General features: G+C 41.6%; 1 protein-coding gene and 1 pseudogene across 1 annotated transcript; one reads left to right on the plus strand and one right to left on the minus strand.

The window, feature by feature from the left end:
• Nucleotides 1–766: 766 nt before the first annotated feature.
• Nucleotides 767–1,849, minus strand: LOC137281031 (lysophosphatidic acid receptor 3-like). The gene has a single exon (XM_067812186.1). It carries the CDS (start codon nt 1,847–1,849, stop codon nt 767–769), a length of 1,083 nt encoding a protein of 360 aa, XP_067668287.1.
• A 14,590-nt stretch (nt 1,850–16,439) lies between these two features.
• Nucleotides 16,440–17,813, plus strand: LOC137281032 (uncharacterized protein KIAA1958-like; annotated as a pseudogene).
• The last annotated feature ends 4,304 nt before the right edge of the window (nt 17,814–22,117 follow it).

Below are 22,117 nucleotides of genomic sequence, written 5' to 3' on the forward strand. Positions count from 1 at the left end.
TGTTCAACAATGCAACATTTAACTGTAACTGAAAGAAACCAGCCTAACATACGTTTTGAAGCTGGTGGATCCATCCAAAATGTTGCCAGTCATTTCGACATAAACATAAGAGCGATTTACCGTCTCCGGCATCGACATAAAGCTACACAGACCATCGATGACCTTCCCCGGAGCTGTCGTCCAAGGGCAACCACCACTAGACAAGATCGGCACATTTCCGGTCAACAACAGCGAGGTCCGTTCTTGTCAACCTCTATGCTTTTCGGAAACTTAATAACGTCATCAGTCATGGTAGCCAGTAAGATGTCTTCACTCAACTCTTTTTTGTGTATCTGATCCTGTTTGTATTTCTTATATTTAATATTGAAAATTGTATACATATAGTCTGAATATTTGACATGCGTAACTTTAAAAAAGTAAATGTAAAAGTAAAGTATGTAATCTGTGTTAAACGTTTATCTTGATATTACAACTTTTATCTTGATAAATACTCAGCAGAGTAACTCCATCTCTCTTCATGATAATGAATACGATTCTCTGACGACAATCTGAGTTACCACGTTAATCTACATGTCTCATCAAAGACATAAAACATATATAACTGTGACACCATTGTATCGAATATCCCTTTACTGCGTATTTCCACTAAGCGTATCACATTAGCAACATCTGTTTTTGAGGGCTACTTATCAGTCATTGAGTGTATACAGGTTATGACTTAGTTTTGTTCAGCGTGTCAAACACGTTTTTGCTTACAGATTTCTAGTCATTCTACTTCTTGCACGTTACCTGCGTCCAGCGTAACCATGGAAACGGACGTTGATGTAGTAGATGCAGTTTTCCCGACTGACGTACTGCTGTGAGACACAGCAGGAATGTGGGATAGATGTGCACCTTCAGCTTCTGCTTGTGTTTGTCTGCATTGAAACATCTTCTTCAACGCCATCCGCATCTCGTCGTTCTTCAGACCGTACACGATGAAGTTGACGAAAGAATTTGATGACGCGAAGATGGCCAGAGGCCGTGCGAGTGACCTGTCCGTGATTCTGAGGAGCCTGGACACTACTCCGTTCAATGCTGCTGGTACCCAGAACACAACAAACAAGATAAACACCAGGAACGATAGAATGGATTGCTTGTGTTCAGCTTTCAGCCTTGCGCTTGTCATCTCTGCCCGTGCTTTCCAACTCTGCCGGATCACGCAAAACAAATAGATGTAGATAGTGAATGTGGAAAGGGTTAACACGACTTGGTAGATAGTGAGGAAATTCCCAAACGGAGACGTCAACATGTCTCGCAAAACACAACCTTTTTCCTGATTCCAATTCTTAAGGGAAAGGGCACCACTTCCCATGGCGAAACAGAGTGTCCAAACGCAAACAGCAACCAATACACACTTGGACATTGTGTACGATGTTCTGTAGAGAAAGGGAAAGCGAACAGCTAGAAGACGCTCAAGCGCAATGACAAACAGGTGCGTAATGGACACAGCTAGTCCAGAGGTCCACATCCACAACTTTACAATACACGCCATTTCCAAATTCTTCAACCCAGGAACCAAGCCGTGCACCAGATCGTAAGGAAGGACCACAGCGCCCACAGCAAAGTCACCGATGGCCAGGCTTGAGACCAAGACGTAGATGGGTTTTCTTAAAGACTGGGAGAAGATCACGGCCCCAATTATGAGCATGTTACTGGTTAGAATGAAGGGTATAAGGCAAGCTTTAATCATCAGGTAGGTAAATGTCTGGTCGGTTGTTATCAAGGTTGTTCCGCTAGAGATGTTTGTAGACTGAGTCCAGTTTTGATCAGTGTCAGTTGTGTTTGTGGCCATATGAGTCACATTCATGATTACTTCTGCCTGCGCCTTGCACTGACGACGACTCACTGTCAACCGTTGACGATTAACACTTTGATGACAAATGCCTGCCTACTGATGTCAGACTTCTGAAGACTAACGTCTGCTAACTTTCTGATGGTAGTTGTGGACTGAGAACCGACTGTTGTAGATTGCTGGCGTCTGACTACTATATGTTTCTGGCTGTGGACTGACTGCTGACTGTTTTAGATTGCTGACGTCTGACTACCTTCTGTGTCTGGCCGAGGACTGTGTATTGACTGCACATTGTGATGCGAGTGTCTTTTAACTGTTGTCAGTAACTGCTTTCTGCCGACGAGCGACCTCTGTTTCAATTAGCCAATGATCAGGGCCCTCACAGATCATCTCTTTGTTTAATGGACTGAAATAATTAATACCGAATGTGACAGGTAGATGGCAGCGAAGGGTGGACAAATGTAAAATCACTAGGGCACCGTCCCACGTCGTCGGCGTCAAATGATGTTTTTCACAGGGAAGGTGTTTGTCAGCTGTCAACAAGAATACGTTTAGTCATATGTTTAGTTTTCAGTTAACTTCAGATGCGGACAAACAGGTTTCGAATCGAGACAAAAGGAGAGATGCTTGTCTTTATGAAAAGGCATCAGCAATTGAAAAAAAATGACTTTTGGAGTGGGTGGATTAGTAAGTAGGTGAGTGATTTTAGTTTTATGCCGCACTCCACGTATGTGGCAGCGGTTTGTAAACAATCGTGTCTGAACCAGACAATATAGTGATCAACACCATTAATGTCGATTTAAGCAAGTGGGATACAATGACTTATTATCCTTAAGATTTGTCGAATTCTGATTGGTCAATAGCCAAAGGATACGAAACCATGTAGGTGGATTTGCCAGGGCGTACGAACCGCACATCACGTCAAAACTGACACGTGACAAACCACACGGGTTGAAGAATTGACCTTGACCTTAGATGCAATGTGGCTGCAAAACGGCTAATCGTTTCGAAATGTCGTATTAGCGTATAATATTATGAGTACAAACTGTGTAATAAATGCATTATAATATTTTCTTATTTGCTTGTGTCAATAAATAAACAAAAGGAATGTGTTTCTATCGTTCACTTACCGTTTAAAAAACCTCAAATTCAATCATTTTATCACACGCTAAACTATCCTGAGTTATCTCCCTTTGTGGCCGATCTGGAGGAAAAATCTTTGCAGAACGCGTCTCACCGATGGATGAATGCTGTTTTTAAAGATAGGCTACATTAAATGATCTTAAGAATGATAACTTTGTCACACGGAGTTTAAATAAGGTTTTTCCTGTATTTGGTAAATATAGGTGTCGTAAATCTGTAAGTATTATAAGGTAAATTTACAGTATAAAACTAATAAACTATAGTCTGGTATTTCTCTTTAGGATTCAATGTTTCCCTTGTCATTTGTCTTTTGTTTAGGATTTTAGCATTATGGGGATAACAAGACAGTAGGGAATATTGTGGTTCAGGGACACTGAGACCCATTAGTCACACGACAAGAGGTATCCAATACGCTTGTGCTGTGTGTAATTAGATATGCGTTGTCAGTTTGTATTCATCTGGATCCCAAATGTCAAATGCTACCTCTGTTACAGAGATGGATGAATCAAGTGTTGGAGACATTATTTACATGATACTCGATACATAACTGTCAAGATGAAACGCATGGTTGTTCACTGAATTAGTGTAATTGCAGTAATTTATGGCCTTGTACGTCAAAACACCCTTCCTGTCCTAAAAGCTCTTCCACCTCAGTACGCAATGTCAGGAAACATTTACCACCTTTGGACATATCACTCTGTGAAAATGGCACCCTGAAAACATCATGATGGGTTTGTGATGTACTGATGTGCTGATGTACTGATGTGCACACGAGAATGACATTGTCTTCCTCCTAACTCTCCCATCAAGAAAGACAGGAAATATTGGTAATGCATTATCTCCCGTGAAACGTCTACTCAGTATGACGGATAAGTGATTCTCCGGTCAAACATCTCCATGGAAACATCAGATAATGCCTGATGTTGTTGGGGTGAGTGGCTTTTGAGAATTAGGGGGCGTCTAGAAGGCCCTCCCTGTGATGTTACGGTTCGTGGCCTCTGAGTATGGGGGTGTCTAGACGGTCCCCTCGTGATGCTAGGGTTAGTGGCCACTAAGTAGGGGGGAACGTTTAGGAAGCCTCCCTGTAATGGTAGGGTTAGTGGCCATTGAGTAAGGGGGTGTCTAGATGGCCCCCTCGTGATGCTAGGGTTAGTGGCCATTGAGTAGGGGGGTCGTTCAGAAAGTCTCCCTGTAATGGTAGGGTTTGTGGCCATTGAGTAGGGGCATCGTTTGGGAAGCCTCCCTGTAATGGTAGGGTTAGTGGCCATTGAGTAAGGGGGTGTCTAGAAGGCCCCCTCGTGATGCTAGGGTTAGTGGCCAGTGAGTAGGGGGGTCGTTTTGAAAGCCTCCCTGTCATGGCAGGTTTAGTGGCCTTTGATAATGGAGGTGCCCCTAGTTGGCCCTCCCTGTGATGTTTGACAAATTCTCCTGTTCATCTCCTTGCATGCCATGTAGTCATACTCTGAAGTTTCTATTGCACTGTTGAGTGAGTGAGTGAGTCAGTGAGTAGGGTTTGCAATATTCCAGCAATATCATGGTAGTGGACACACGAAATGAGCTTCAAACATTGTAACCAAGTGGGGCATTGAACCCAGGTTTCCACCGTGACGAGCGGACGCTTTTACCATCTCGCCACTCACGACCCCATGTACTGATGAGATCTAACTTTCTCTACTATATACCGGTATGTATACAAGCAACTACGAGCTTTGCAGTTACCTTTTATATAACGATGACGTATTCAAATGTTTCTGAAGAGGCACGCAAAGTAATTCATTTATTGGAAAACGACATTGACGATAGGAGTGAATGAGTGATTTAAAATTAATCGTCACACCGGCAATATTTCAGCCATATCGTGACGAGAACAATTAATATTATGAATAATAATAAATGGTAAAAATCTGTCAACGAAGGACAGTAAAACAACTAGATTATCACAGACAGATATTTAAAACTAGTAATTAAATCCAAAACAGTTTAACTACAGAGTTCGATACAATATAAGAACTGGCTATAGATCGCCAACAACTGAAGCTAAATCACCATACCAGGGACAATGGGCACTTACAGTAGCTTTGCTACGTGCATGGAACATGGTTGGATTTTTGACGATAGACATTGCGTGAATGACAGTGGTATCTTATTACGAGTGAGTGAGTGAGTGAGTTTATTTTTTACGCCGCAGTCAGCAATATTCCAGTTACATTGCAGCGGTCGGTAAATAATCGAGTCTGGACCAAACAATCCAGTGATTAACAACATGAGCATCGATCAACCAAGTCAGCGAGCCTGACCACCCGATCCCGTTAGTTGCCTCTTACGACAAGCATAGTCGCCTTTTATGGCAAGCGTGGGTTACTGAAGGCCTGTTCTACCCCGGGACCTTCACGGGTCTGTTATTACGATTAATGAATGAGTAAGTGTGACTGTGGTTCTGTGCAGTATGCCAGAATTATCATCTCAGGGGACGTGGCAGAAAGTGGCTGCATGTAGGGAATCGAACCTGGGTTTAACCAGTAGGCTACCCCACTGCCAGAGATGGATAAATAAAGAGCAACTGATGATCTTCGTCGAAAGAACATTTTTAAGTATAATACTTTTTCCCAAGGACCACACACTCCACCATGGCTGCAGTGAAGTTAGGCATCGTAACGTGATTCGAGTGTGTCAGGCAGATCTGCCATCACGTGTCAGAAGGTCTTCCTCCCTAAAACAGAGGGCAATTGATTTGCCTGGAAAATTAATGCCAAAACAAGAATAAACTACTTTAGCTTGTCAAGGTTCTGCATGCGCAGTGGGCTGTGCATTATCATTTCAGTCAGGTGTTGTAACTGCAAACTGGCCGTTAGTGAGTGAGTGAGTTAAAATATAAAATCACAGCGGTAATATATCGGCCATATCGCAACTAAAACAAGTTGTAAATTCACCATAAATATGCGATAATTATAAAAACCTGTCAATGAAGGAGAGTAAAACCGGAATATCACAGTAATTTAGAAGTCTATGTCTAACAGTTGAATTAAAATACGGACACGACAGTAAAAAGTGGGCTATAGATCGCCAGGAACTGACGGTAGGTCACCGTATTTGGGATCATGGGTCGTTAGTAAATCCTACAACAGTTACCTATTGATATGGTCGTTCCACTTGTCGAGGGAAATGTAAGCTTAAGCTATACACTCGCTTCTTCCGTTCGGGATGCTGAATCAAAGAGTCACTGACGGATATTGATACAATAATTAAATCACCAGGTTTTATAATCACATAGGTATACTTAATCCTTCTCTTCATTACATGGTGACTTGGACTGGACAGGACAGGCAAGCTTCTTATACCAAAGTGGACATGTAACAGTCGCCACGTTCTGCTGATTTGAAAAACCCACGCCACCTTGTTATTACTGACCGTCTCTTTTAAAGAGTTCGAACCTGTCCCATTCTGGTCACTTGTCCCGATACAACATTTCTGATTCATTTGAAGTGAAATCGCTAAATGGTCTCATGTCGTACCTCGTGATTTACTGTCAACGTCCAAACGGTGATTCGCCGTTAAGTAATACATGTACTTCAAGAATCTTGTGGATTCTGTTGATCTATATCCCTTGATTATTTACCAATCAACCTATAACACGGGCAATATGTCCCATAACCTACTTGACACTTCCACCCATGGTTTCCAGAAGCGGTAGGGAATCCAGATGGCTAAAGCCAGCGGCTGAATACCGGGGTTCGATTCCCCACATGGGTATAATGTGTGAAGCCTCTTTCTGGTGTCCCCCGTCTTGATACTGCTGGATTATTGCTAAAAGGTGGAACTTGTAGTTCCAGTTCCGAAGCCTGGTCGTGATTATTACGATTCTTCAAGTTACAAGCCTGTGTCACATATCGATTGTGTTAGTGAGTGAGTGAGTGAGTTAAAATTTAACGTCACATCGGCAATGTTGCAGCCATATAGTGACGAGAGGTATTGTAGATACACAAAAATATAGGTACTTAAAGAACCAGTCATAGACGGACTGTAAAACAACTAGAGTATCACAAAAAGGAATTAAAACTAGCTAGTATGTATTTTTAAAAGGAGAAAACTATTTTAGACAATACCATGTAAAAATGGGCTTTTTATCACCAACAACTGAAGGTAAATCACCATACTAGGGTCCATGGGGACTTACAGTGCTTCTGCTACCTGCATGGACCCTAGCTGGATTTACACCTTCCCCTCAGCTGTTGGCGATTGTATGCAAGTTTAGCCAGGAATTAAAATGACAATAACACTACAACTAAAACAGTGGAAGATTAAATTTAGCTTGAAATGTGTTTGACTTACGTACCCTCTCAGGAGGACAATAATTTTATGGTTCTTCAACCCCCTTCAAGGATACCGCCACTACCAATCCGAGTGCTTAATTCACACTTCCAATCATAAAATATTTATTTATTTACAACTCAGTCAATAAATTTAATTCTTTTAAAAACGCAATTATTAAATGAGTACTTGTATTGCTAAAAAGACCCTTCATAGTTCGTGATGTAAAATATTTATCCCTTGTGATGGAATATTCAACACAGTCAAGCAAAACATGCTTGACTGTGATTCTTTCATCACAAGGGATGCAAAATGGAGGATCGTCACCTTTCAATAGATAGTTATGCGTATATCTTGTATGGCCAATACGACATCTTCTCATGATGACCTCTTCAAATCTGGACTGACAGCCCAAGTAGGTGTAACAAATATTCGGTTTTATTGCATGTAATTTATTTACACCTACCTGGGTGTCCCACCTCTTTTGCATTAAGGCACGCATATAAGATCTAATGACAGGTTTGAAATCAATATATGGCAGAAGAAGTGGCGTCACAGATTTAGCAAGTGCCGCTTTCGCTGCGTCATCAGCCATTGTGTTTCCCACAATGCCAACATGGCTTGGCAGCCAACAGAAGACGATGTCATATTGGCTAGTGGCAAGATCAGTGTATAGTTCCAGTATGTCTAGAATGACAGGGTGGTCAGAAGACATGTTTTTCAGTGCCTGAAGACATGACAATGAATCAGAAAATAATACAAATTGTTTATGATGGGACTGTCGTTTAACATATTCCAAGACTGTCAATATTGCCATGGATTCTGCTGTGAATATGGAGCTTTTGCCTGGTAGTCGGAAAGGGATATTGTGTGATCCGATAACAGTGGCACAGGACACACTGTGGACACACACTTTAGATCCGTCAGTAAATATGGAGCGATGGGAAGTATATTGCTTCCGTAACTGGATGTATTCTTGTTGGTATATTAAGTCATTCGTGTCAGATTTCTTATGATGAGTAATGTCTGGTATGACGTTAGGTCGCACTAATTGCCATGGAGGCGCTGAGAAAGGTCTGTATGGACAGATAGTCTCCAGTTCAATATTTGCAGCTGTAATATGAGATTTCATCCGAATTCCCAAAGGTGGAATTTGTTTTGGGTTTTGTGTAAACAGTTCTTCATATTGTGGATTAAACACTGTATTATAAGCAGGATTTGATGGATTTGAACGTAACTTAGTGATGTACTGAAGAGATAATTTAATGCGTCGCTGATGAAGAGACGGTTCATCCGCTTCAACATAAAGGCTATCAATAGGTGATGTTCTGAAAGCGCCTAGACACAATCTTAAACCTTGATGGTGAATTGTATCTAATTTTTGTAAAGTACTTTTACATGCCCCACCATATACAATTGAGCCATAATCTATTTTGGAGCGAATAAGTGCCCTGTACAAGTGGAGGAGGGTTTTGTGGTCCCCTCCCCATTTTGAATTAGACACGACTTTCAACAGGTCTAATGCCTTCAAGCAACTGGTCTTCAGCTGATTTATATGCGGTAAATATGTCAAATAATGGTCAAAAACAAGACCCAAAAAATTTGCTTGTTCAACAACCTTAATGGGAGTTCCATCAAGAAATAATTCAGGGTCTTTATGTGGTTTATATTTCCGACAAAAATGAATACAATTTGTCTTAGATTTTGAGAATTTGAAACCATTCGCGAGACACCAATTTTGGATGTTATGAAGACACAGCTGTAACTGGCGTTCAATTGTACGCATATGTTTGCCTCGACACGAAATGTTGAAATCATCAACAAATAATGACCCATCTATTGACGCATTCAAAACTTTTGACAAACTGTTAATCTTAATGCTAAACAAGGTAACGGACAAGATACTACTTTGTGGTACACCCTGATCTTGATAATAATGGTCAGACAGGGTAGGGCCCACACGGACCTGAAACTGTCTGTCTTTTAAAAAATGAGATATAAAATGTGGCAAACGGCCTCTAAGGCCAAAATCATGTAAATCTCTTAGAATACCATGCTTCCATGTGGTATCGTATGCTTTTTCCAAATCAAAAAAGATTGACACCGTATGTTGTTTATTAACAATGGCATTTCGTACAAATGAATCCAAACGGACTAAATGGTCAATAGTACTTCTGTGTTTACGGAAACCACATTGAATGTTGCTGATTAAATTATTAGTTTCCAAGTACCATACTAATCTATTATTTACCATACGATCCATAGTTTTACAGACACAGCTGGTTAAAGATATAGGTCTGTAATTAGAAGGATTGGAATGATCTCGACCAGGCTTAGGTATTGGTACCACGATGGCATCACGCCAAGAAGATGGGAAGTCCCCAGAAGTCCAGATGCCATCAAATATAGAAAGCAGAGTTTCCAGACTCGAGTCAGGCAGATGTTTCAAGAGTTGATAGTGGATGTTATCAACACCTGTTGCAGTATCGTGTGCTTGGGCAAGTGCAGTGTGGAGCTCATGAATTGAAAATACTTCGTTATAGTCTTCACCATTATCGGAAGAAAAGTTAATAGTCTTCTGCTCTTGTTGCATTTGATATTTTTGGAACTGAGGTACGTAATTCGATGACGAAGAATGTTTAGCCAGAGTTTCACCTATTTTATTTGCAATGTCAGTTTTGTCAGTAAGCAATTGATCTCCGTCTTTCAAATGATGAACCGCAGATTTTGTACCTTTGCCCTTGATTCTTTGCATCATGTTCCACACCTTAGACATTGGCGTTCTAGAATTTATCTTAGATACATAATTTCTCCATGACCGGCGTTTATTCTGTTTAAAAGTTCGCCGTGCCATGGCATTTGCTATTTTAACGGTATTGAGATTATGCACTGTAGGGTGTTTACGAAAATACTTCTCTGCCTTTTTTCTAGCCTTCCTAGCCTTCTTACAGTGTATATCAAACCATGGTTTACGGATATGCGAAACTGCAGAGGACTTTGGAATAGTTTCTTCAGCAATGGCATTAAGTTTGTCTGTAAACAGCTGAATGGGATCAGGAACATTCATGAAAAGATCCGGTTGCAACATTTCTTCACACATTGATTTATAAGCAGGCCAGTCGGCCTTTGAAAAGTTCCACCTCGTTGTAGGTGGTTCATCAGCAGGGATGGTTGGCATAAGAATGGAAGGAAAATGGTCACTTCCACAGAGGTCATGGACTGACCAGGAAAATTCACTCAACATACTGGAATCTGACAGTGAGAGATCCAGGACAGAATAGCTACCACTAGCAGGATGTAAGTAGGTCTTTGAGCCATCGTTAAAAATACATAGACTGTTGTCACTGATAAAGTCTTCAATGACTGTTCCCTTTGAATTAGTGTTTGTACCTCCCCATAAAGGGTTATGACCATTTAGGTCACCCATGATTATACATGGTTTCGGGAGCTGATCATATAATGACTGTAGTTCGGATCGCTGAAGAACCGAAGAGGGTGGAATATACAATGAGCACAAAGTAAAAGTAATGTGCAATGTGAGTCGAATTGTAACAGCCTGTAGATTGACAGTTAGAGGAACAGGACTGTGGATGACATCCTGCCTCACCAAAATAGAACACCCACCAGAAGCTTTCCCCGCCGGAGGTGAAAAAGAATGATACGAATTGTATTGACGAAATTCAAAGTTATCTGTTGGCTTGAGATATGTCTCCTGGAGACAGAATGCTGAAGGTCGAAAGTCTTGTGCTAATAAATGCAATTCGCTGACATTGGTCCTTAGACCTCTGCAATTCCATTGGATAAGTGGATGGTAAATGGTCACGTTATCTGGGGTGGGCGTACAAGTGATCTACTTTGCCCTGACCGTGGCGACTTGCTTCTATTGCGCCCACGGGGATGTGGCGACACATCCATATCTTCCAAGACAGCATACTTATTGAAGACTTGTATTGGGTCTCGGAGACCCTTTGATATCCTGTCAGAATGTTTAGAATGATCAATATTCTTGCTGGCATTTCTAACCACAGGAGATGGCGATGGTCTTTTGTGTTGTGTCTGCGTAGATGAGTTAATAGAAGTAATGTCAGGAACAGACGAAGTGTCAACGAAGGAATAGTGATCTGTTTTGATCCAGGTAATATCTGTCTGGGTTTCAACTGATTTAGCAGAGGTGGTCAAAGTTTTTGTTACTGCGGCAGAATAAGATATAGCAAGAGCGAGTGGCTGACTTGCATGGATCAGGCGTTTAGCTTCAAGGAAAGAGATATTCTTTTCTTGCTTCAATTTAATGATTTTGTGCTCTGTTTGGAACACAGGACACTGTTTGGAGGAAGCCAAATGTTCTCCGTTACAATTTACACACTTAGGATGTTTTGTACATTCATTCCCATCATGGTCCTGTTCACTACACAGGTAGCACGTCTTGGAATTTGTGCATGACTGTGAACCATGTCCAGATTTTTGGCATTTGTAACAACGGAGTGGATTTGGAATATCAGTTTCCACGCCGATGTTACAATAACCTGCTTTGACTACTTTTGGCAGTTTGTGGAGGGTAAAGAGATAGGTGTTGGTGTGGACGACTTCATTATTGATCTTCCTTGTAAAGCGTCTAATCTGAGTGACTCTCTTGGTCCCTTGGCTCTGTTGTAAGTTCTGATTCACTCAGGTCTGAAAGAATGCGTTCCTTATCTCTCACAATGCCTTTATAGGTATTAAGTGTGTTATGTGGTGAAACCGTGACAGGTGTATTCACCAACGTTTTCAATGATTGAAGGATGTGTGATTGTTTCCTCGTTTTACATTTAATCAAGAGAAATCCATTTCTAATTTTTCTGATGTTTTGAACATCACCAGCAATGCCATAGATATATTTGGCCGTAGCAAACGGATTGAGTCGCAATGACTGACCATCAGTAGACTGTACTACTAAAAATCTGTTCCAACTATCTGGAGGGGAATGAGAAGACTCTTCTTCAGAAGAACTATCATCTAAGACTCGTTTGGATTTTTTGGGTTGTGCCATGATTAGTTTGGATATGATTCATCATCCCAGCTCCCCACCCAAAACGGAGTGTCATTTAGACGATGCTTAATGCCAGTGGGTCTCCGACTGGCAGCACCGAGGATACTGGGATGGTATACTCCAGCAGAAGAATTAACTGAAAATTAATTGATCCACTAGATTGGCCCATGAGCCACCGCCTTCTGGGCTTATAACTCTAGGCAAATTACATTAGACATGTTCAAAAATCAAAGTGATACATTTCAAAACAAAACGAGCCAAGACCTAACGTGAAAGATACAGACAAGAATATAAATTGTGCAAAACAAGTAAAGCACAGGGCTCGACATGACCAGCCGATTGATAGAATCGGGCCGATTCTACCACCCGTCTAGGTGAAGTAAGGGCCGAAGTGGTGTGTTGAGCAAAAGGAACACGATTCAGGCTCCCAGTGCCCTCAACCACCAGACTACCGTCCTCCACCGACACGGGACGCAACCCACGGCAAACAGGTTGCCCAATTTGGTCGCCTCTTACGACCAGCAATGGGGTGCTGTGGACACATTCTATCCCGGGTCCACACGGGATTGTGTTAGTAAGACCATGGGATGAATGGTCAATAACCGATTTATGATAATAATATTTCTCCAAATATTCAATGTGGGTTTAGAAAACATTTTGTTAAGGATGCTTGTTTGTTTGTTAAGGATGGGATGTCAGTCTAGATTGCAAGAGGTCATTTTACGACGGGGTCGTATTGGTCATGCACCGTAATCACTTCTTGTGGATTCTGTTGATCTATATCCCTTCATTATTTACCAAGCAACCTATAACACGGGCAATATGTCCCATAACCTACTTGACACTTCCACCCGTGAAGATCCGGGTTAGAATATTGGCCTTCGGTAACCCATGCTTGTCCGCGGCTTGGCTGATTGGGCATTCTGTTGATCACTGGATTGTCTGGTCCAGACTCGATTATTTACAGAGCGCCGCCATATAGCTGGAATATCGCTGAGTGTGGCGTTAAACTAAACTCACTCACTTGAACGAGCTCTTAGCGTTACCCAGCACCCATCATGACGAGACCCGTGAAGGTCCGGGGTAGAACAGGCCTTCAGCAACCCATGCATGCCATAAAAGGCGACTATGCTTGTCGTAAGAGGCGACTAGTGGGATCGGGTGGTCGGGCTCGCTGACTTGGTTGACACATGTCATCGGTTCCCAATTGCGCAGATCGATGCTCATGTTGTTGGTCACTGGATTGTCTGGTCCAGACTCGATTATTCACAGACCGCCGCCATGTAGCTGGAATATTGCTAAGTGCGGCGTAAAACTAAACTCACTCACTCACTCACTCACTCACCATGAGGACGTGGCACGCCACGGGTACCTTTAAACTGTGAGGAGTCCTAAAAGATTCAATTTCATTATCAACATTTGCTCTGAATTTTATGCTGTAGACAAGGAAGTTAGTCCCGTAAATGGCGTTGCGTCTCTAATGTTAATCCTGGCAACGTACATAGTTACCCGTCACAATAGTAAATTATTGTTTTACATATGCAGCATGACACATTAAGTGAGTTTGAACCATGCATTCCTCACCTTGATATACTACAACAGTCGCTCTCAACCTGGCAGTCTGACGTCCTCCCATGCGAACATTTAGCTACAGTGACTTATGGAGCGGAATGAAACAGTGTCACACCTCGTTTAAATATAATTTGCAAATTGCATAGGGAAGCATATTCGGCTACAACAATATGCACAAACGAATATCTTGACCCACTTTATGATAGTGCATTAGGCACATGTTTACAGTTGTCCAAGTTTTGATACGAATCACTCAGTTGGATGACATGTCAAAAGTAAGAAACAACCTTTTGTATTGTCGAAGACTATCTTCTCGCTGCTTGATAGCATTGATTGTCCTACTGACAAACTAAAACGTGCTAACACGGAGATTACAGTTTGAACTTCTGATCGCCAGTTGATCCGTCAACTTTTGCAAACCTTCTGCAGTACTTTAAATCTTCAGATTTTAAACTAGAGTCGTATATCATCACCTTTCTGTAGAATGGATATCTTCTTGGATACACCATAAACTAAAGATAATTTTACCTTCTTGTTAATGGATATATTATATTTTAACAAATCCGTTTTACCCAAACACTTACGTGGGTGGCATGCCACTAACATAACCAGGCACGTCATTCAAATGTATGACAGGTGCTTTATATCTCCCTGTGTATATACTGTGCATAATTACCTATTTGTAAAATACATGAGATGAAAACGTATTCAGTGTAAAACCTTTCAACACTGTTCACCATGGCTTGAAGATGCGGTAGGGAATCCAGATGGCTAAAGCCAGCGGCTGAATACCGGGGTTCGATTCCCCACATGGGTATAATGAGTGAAGCCTCTCTCTGGTGTCCCCCGTCTTGATATTGCTGGATTATTGCTAAAAGGTGGAACTTGCAGTTCCAGTTCCGAAGCCTGGTCGTAATTATTACGATTCTTCAAGTTACAGGCCTGTGTCACATATCGATTGTGTTAGTAAGACCATGGGATGAATGGTCAATAACCGATTTATGATAATAATATTCTTCCAAATATTCAATGTGGGTTTAGAAAACATTTTGTTAAGGATGCTTGTTTGTTTGTTAAGGATGGGATGTCACTCTAGATTGCAAGAGGTCATTTTACGACGGGGTCGTATTGTCATGCACCGTAATCACATGAATCCATATTTAAAGGTGAAGATCCTCCGTTTTGCGTCCTGTAACATAGGGGCGTCACTGTCAAACCTGTCATGCCTGACTGCATTGATTATTTTCCATTACAAGCGATAAATATTATGGTGTCATAACAATAAAGGATCTTTTAATATCGTGCATGCTCATTTAATATTGGGTTCTTATCATATACATAATTTTGATGTCAATACCAATGTCTTCTATAACTCGGTAGGATATAATTAACAGAAACTGATTGTGGCTGTACCCTCGACGGGTCTGAGGTGTCGTAAAACTAATATCACTATGAGAAGGTATGGGGGTCCCCTTTCATTCAAAGTATGTTCATATATACCATCTTCTTTTAATGTTCGGCTAAGTTGTCGAAACGTTGCCAACACCTGAAGGGACGGTGTAAATTTGAATGGGTCCCATGCAGTAAACAAAGTACTGAAAGTCCCCATGGTCCTTGGCATGGTGAGCTACCTGCAGTTGCTAGCGATCAGTAGCCTGTTTTTATTTAGTACTGTTTTCTGCAAGAAAAGATTTTATTACCACATACAAGTTTAAACCAAATCTGTAAAGGATATAACACGATCCCGAGGTTTTGGTTGGACATGTAAGCATGAGGGGTCGGGAGGGTTCTTCCGACGCCGAATGCTTACATGCCCAACTAAAACCTCGGGTTCTCCCGACCCCGAATGCTTACATGTCCAACCAAAACCTCGGGATCGTGTTATATCTGTCATATAAACCAAAGGAAAAGGCGATAGATATATCAAAATCGAGGTTTATTATTACGAACAGAGATGGACGATAAGCGAGTAACCGTTTACACTAAAAACTATCGCCCAAACACAGCCACTCACCCGCCAGCTGTAAACAGCACGATCTGCACGTGGTAACTGTCGCGACTACACGTGACTGGCTCGTCGTCAGTCGCTACTGTTACTTTGAAGAATATGGAGCGAGAAGAAGGTGATGACATTTTCATAATGCAATCGCAATCGCGTGAAATGATAGCGGAAGCAGTGATCGTGAGTTTGAGTTTAGATTCGGTGAACCCCTTGATAATAACGCCATTGATGAAGAACTTGAAATTTGTGTTCCTAAGTCTACAAAATACAAGAATGATTGGATTGTTGCTGTGTTTACTAGATGGCAGGAGGACAGACGTCAGAGAGCCATGAAATACAATTTGGATTTGCTGAAGGTGTGTTTATCAGAAGGTTTATTCGAAATGGGTGCCGAGAACTTTAATCTCGCCCTGACATTTTTTTCTTGTTCGAAGCCCGGAAACAAGAGGGAGGGTTGTATCCATCTCATACATTGTATGGTATATACACCCCATCAGAGCAAAGGGATGCACAGTGAACATGTTTGAAGAAATGGAGTATGAGGACAGTCGTCGATGTCTGGACGCAGTTATGCGCAAACGTTCTCCTGAGGGTCTAGGAGCCGGAGGCCAACAGAAACGATATCCCTCACTGAGGAAGAGCAGCTTTGGCAGTGTGGAGCGCTGGGAGACGACACCCCCAGAAAACTTCTAGATACAGTGCTGTATCTTACAGGTTACTCTTACTAAATACTCTATTCATGTACATATTGATTATAGTTATCGTAAGCTTTTCTATTCTTTGGCTGAAGAAACAATGCTCAGATATAAATGATAATGTAGTTATTTTGGTCTTTTTGTAGGATTGCACTTCGCTCTTCGAGGGGGTAAAGATCATAGGACCTTGAGGATGTTTGCCAAACCACAAATAACGGGACCACATACGGATGGCAACGGCCGAAAGTTCCTTCTGTACACCGAAGATGTGTCAAAAACAAACCTTGGCGGGTTGAAGCAGAGGAAACAAGCTCCGAAGAAAGTGCGGGCATATGAAAACATTAACAAGGACCGATGTTACGTCAGTATTTTCCAGAAGTACAGATCATTGTGGTTGGTATATTTTCTGTCAATGAATCAAATTTAAAAACAATAAAGAAAATAAAAAAATAACAAATTTAACATAAGATGAAAATATTGAGATTTTCTTTTAATTAGGTGGATAAAGTATTTCAGAAATCATTCTTTGGGTTTTTTTAATACAGTGTGGATGGCAAAACGACCGATTATTTCTACTTCACTCTTCGCGCCAGCCCCAAGGATGGAAGTTGGTTTCTGAAAACACCGGTTGGCCACAATACCCTCCAATCTACAGTCAAACGGCTTTGTCAAGGTGGTTTACAGGGTAACAAAATCATTTATTGAGAGCTTCAGCTGCCACAAGGCTTTATCAGGCCAACATCGACGATCAAATGATTTGTGAAATGACCGGTAAGAATACATTCGACATTACTAGACAATATTTTAATGTTTACATTGTAACAATTATCTCATTCACGTAACACACATTGTAGCCAATGTAAATAGCACTCAAGATTAATTACGCTTGAAATAATCTAATTTCTAAGATCAGTCGCCATTATTTCACAACCTTTCATTAAGACAAAGCTACTTCATGTGCTTTGAAACATGTGATCTTACGAACACTTTATTTATACTTTTGCCTCTTTCTTTCTAGGTCACAGGAATGAAGCTGTTCGTTCATACAAACGGACCTCTGATGATAAAAAATCTGCCTTGTCCGACATCCTTACGTCAGCGCCAAAACGCCAGAAGGGTATCAAAGCCACATGTATGGTATCTCTAGACAAAGAGCTGAATGTCAATGCCGGAAGTGACGTTGTTTCCAGGGAATCTAAACCGACAGTCGTGTTCAATTTCAACATCTCGTGAAATGTAGTTTCAAGAAATAAAATCACTGTCTCAGCTTGACCTTTTCCTTTAATAATCTGAACGAAAACAATTGTCTCGTGAAAATCTTCTTTCAGGGCTAAATAGTATAATTCTAAACATCCCAGGAGTATTCTGTAGAATGTCCCAGGGGTATTGTAAATGGCCTTGAAAGGAGGTTTACTCGACAAAAGAATAACCTTTGAAACGACACTAATAAGGCACCTGAGGTTTATATGTGCTATTCTTATACTTTTACTGTAATTCGACGACAGGCGTATACGGTATAGGTGTATTTTAGTTTAAATTCTAGATTGTTCTCCTCACGATAGATAAGAAAAATGTCTTCTTGAAGCAGCTCACATAGTTACTGGTCTTCCAAAATATGCATCTTCCAGGCCGTTGTTATGAAACGGGGCGGGATTTATATTTTAATTAGGAGACAAACATACTGTGTTGGAAAATCAGAGGTATATAACGTGATTATATACCTCTGAATGACTTTAATTAACTTAAGTCAACTTTGATTTACTCCCACCTGTAGTAGGCAACCAGAAGAGTTATGGGTTAAGAAATTGTGTTAACTTTAGCTAACTATGTACATGACTGAGGTACTCATTATCATCATCCATTTTTTCCGTCAACAGCTGAAATTGCGACACTGTTGCATCGTTCAAATCTTTTATCCATGGGGATATATGTAATTCATATGGAAATAAAAAGTTCAGTGTCATGCACATGAGTTTAAGAAGCATGACGAGTGCACTTGGATATATACTACCTACGAAAGATAAGGGAACCGCGAATGTGAAATTGCTCTGAATGTCCATTAAATCAAATCTGGGCATGAAGTTCAATATCTGGTGTGTCCACCATGTTGCGCAACACATTCACGACATCTTGATGGCATGCTGTTGATTGCCCGTTGATTTCCGGATGGTTGCCCGTAGTATTGCCCGCCATTCCCCTACGAAGAGCTGCACCAAGCTGGGCCAGGTTGACGGTTGCGGGGTCCCTGGTGTACACCCCTCGACCGAGAACGTTCCATAGATGCTCAATTGGGGAGAGGTCTGGCGATTTAGGGGTCCAGTCCAATGTCTGTGTGCCCTCTCGTCTGAGATAAGCTGTGACAATTTGGGCCCGATGTGGTCTTGCATTTCCATCTTGGAATTCAAAATTCCGTCCGATGATTCCGACATTCGTACAATAATTAAATCACCAAGTTTTATAATCACACAAGTTTATTTGATCTCTCTCTTCATTACCTGGTGACTGGGACTGGACAAGATAGGGAAGCTCCACATACCACACGTGGACCTGCAACAGTCACCATATTTTGCTGAATTTGAAAGCCGGCACCACTTTGCTATTTTTGTCTTTTAAAGTGTTCGAAGTGAACCTGCCCCGATCCTGTCACTTGTCCCGATACAGATTTCTGATTCATTGACCGCCATTTCCCCTGATATACTGCCTCGGAGCATTTTCAGCATGTTTTCAACTCTATTGCTTCAGTGCATGTGGGTTCTCCAATGCGTTCACATGTTGGGAATGCATTATGTGAAATTTCATTGTCATGGGATGTTGCGTTCGGGTGCAACGCTACGGTAACGCATCCTTTCACATAAAAGTTTGCTGCATTCAATTTCTTAGTTCCTTTATTTTTTCTCGATAGTATATAGTTGTTCCTGTTTGGTACATTTCTCTTCTACTGGAGTGTATTGAAACCTGTATCTATTTTTATAGGTTAACCGATCGGTTGTTGGGGATTCCCTCGGCAATTGATGACAACAGCATGGACTGTGAGGGTGGCTTCAGAGTGGTGGCCTTTGGGAAGAAGCGATTAAGTCGCAATCCAGATGGTGTGAAGAAATCACGTACTGAACTCCCTCTGCGTGGTCTGACCTTACTCTTGTTTATGATTAGCCAGTTCAGGTAAAGTCAACCAGTGTCATCATTAGGGATGATGGTGATGGTGATGGTAATGATGGTGGTGGTGGTGGTGGTGATGGTGGTGGTGATGATGATGATGATGATGATGGTGGTGGTGGTGATGATGCGATGACGACGACGACGACGACGACGATGATGATGATGATGATAATGATGGTGGTGGTGGTGGTGATTCAAAACGTGTGCAACATTTTGTTACCACTTATAAATCCGAATCACTCATGACATTGAAGAAGAAATAAAACCTGTTTTGCCTCTCAACACCGCCGACATTCTCCAGTGAAAACATATGTGTTGTTATTTGCCTGTCGGCTCCCCCAAATACACGTGCCATTATCGAGAACCGAGCTTGCATGTATGTGGCACATATGTACTGTCATTGTTGTGCATTGTAGAACCTGTGTATGTACTCACAGTGGCTGTCTCCAATTAAAGTCATACATGCCCAACTGTAGTCCACTTTGACAGAGATTGGCAGTTGACAGGTGTGTGTCTTCATAGCAACGGTGCTGTCTTCTTACAACTATTTTTGTGTAGTTTGCTGAAAATAAAACTTGATAGGTTCCGCATTCTTGATTTATCCTGGCTTTGTGCACATGATAAATGGACAAGTGTGAACAATTTTCTGCAATACTTGGCTTGTTATCATATGTCAAGGTTATTTTATTTTGACGTCGATTTTTTACAGGTCTCGTGCGTAGTGACTCATGCATGTTTCAAAAGGCTTGATTCGCCGTTAACAGCAGCTGTAGCTCTGTATCACAGTGACTATTCAGATTTGAATTACAATCGCTGTCTGGGCACATAGCACCGACACAGATAACTTTCAGAGTGTGAGCACTATTAGCGTCATAATTATGTAATATTTCTTTTGATTTGTTGTCGTAAATACCGAAAGGTTCTGTTGAGCGTATGTGCTTTCAGAATATATAGGTGTATAAACCAGTGGCCTTAATATAGGCATCGAAATTTGTTTTCATGTATGCATTGTGTGTGCGCGCGTGCGTGCGTGTGCATACGTGTGTGTGCGAGCGTGCGTGCGTGCGGTGTACGTCACAGATCGTACCTCGTGTCTGATAGGGGTACGGGGACTGATGTACATATGTGTTTACTGGTAGTTGCTGTCTGGTATAGGGTTAGGGAACTAGGGTATGGGCATATTCATTCGTTCTTCTTGTCTTGTTATGTAGTACGAAAACAGTGCAATATAAGTGTCAATTCGTGGTTGTTGTCTTGTATGGGATTGGGGCACTGAGGTATGTATTTCTTAAGTCGTGGTTGTTGTCTTGTATGGGATTGGGGCACTGAGGTATGTATTTGTTAATTCGTGGTTGTTGTCTTGTATGGGATTGGGGCACTGAGGTATCTATTTGTTAATTCGTGGTTGTTGTCTAGTTTGGGATTGGGGCACTGAGGTATGTATTTGTTAATTCGTGGTTGTTGTCTTGTATGGGTTTGGGGCACTGAGGTGTATGTTTGTTAATTCGTGGTTGTTGTCTTGTATGGGATTGGGGCACTGAGCTGTGTATTTGTTAATTCGTAGCTGTCGGCTAGTTTGGGATTGGGGCACTGAGGTATGTATTTGTTAATTCGTGGTTGTTGTCTTGTATGGGATTGGGGCACTGAGGTGTATGTTTGTTAATTCGTGGTTGTTGTCTAGTTTGGGATTGGGGCACTGAGCTGTGTATTTGTTAATTCGTAGCTGTCGGCTAGTTTGGGATTGGGGCACTGAGGTATGTATTTGTTAATTCGTGGTTGTTGTCTTGTATGGGATTGGGGCACTGAGGTATGTGTTTGTTAATTCGTAGCTGTCGGCTAGTTTGGGATTGGGGCACTGAGGTATGTATTTGTTAATTCGTGGTTGTTGTCTAGTTTGGGATTGGGGCACTGAGGTATGTATTTGTTAATTCGTGGTTGTTGTCTTGTATGGGATTGGGGCACTGAGGTGTATGTTTGTTAATTCGTGGTTGTTGTCTAGTTTGGGATTGGGGCACTGAGCTGTGTATTTGTTAATTCGTAGCTGTCGGCTAGTTTGGGATTGGGGCACTGAGGTATGTATTTGTTAATTCGTGGTTGTTGTCTTGTATGGGTTTGGGGCACTGAGGTGTATGTTTGTTAATTCGTGGTTGTTGTCTTGTATGGGATTGGGGCACTGAGCTGTGTATTTGTTAATTCGTAGCTGTCGGCTAGTTTGGGATTGGGGCACTGAGGTATGTATTTGTTAATTCGTGGTTGTTGTCTTGTATGGGATTGGGGCACTGAGGTGTATGTTTGTTAATTCGTAGCTGTCGGCTAGTTTGGGATTGGGGCACTGAGGTATGTATTTGTTAATTCGTGGTTGTTGTCTTGTATGGGTT

This window comes from Haliotis asinina, chromosome 4 (assembly GCF_037392515.1).
Source record: "Haliotis asinina isolate JCU_RB_2024 chromosome 4, JCU_Hal_asi_v2, whole genome shotgun sequence".
Lineage (NCBI taxonomy): Eukaryota > Metazoa > Mollusca > Gastropoda > Lepetellida > Haliotidae > Haliotis > Haliotis asinina.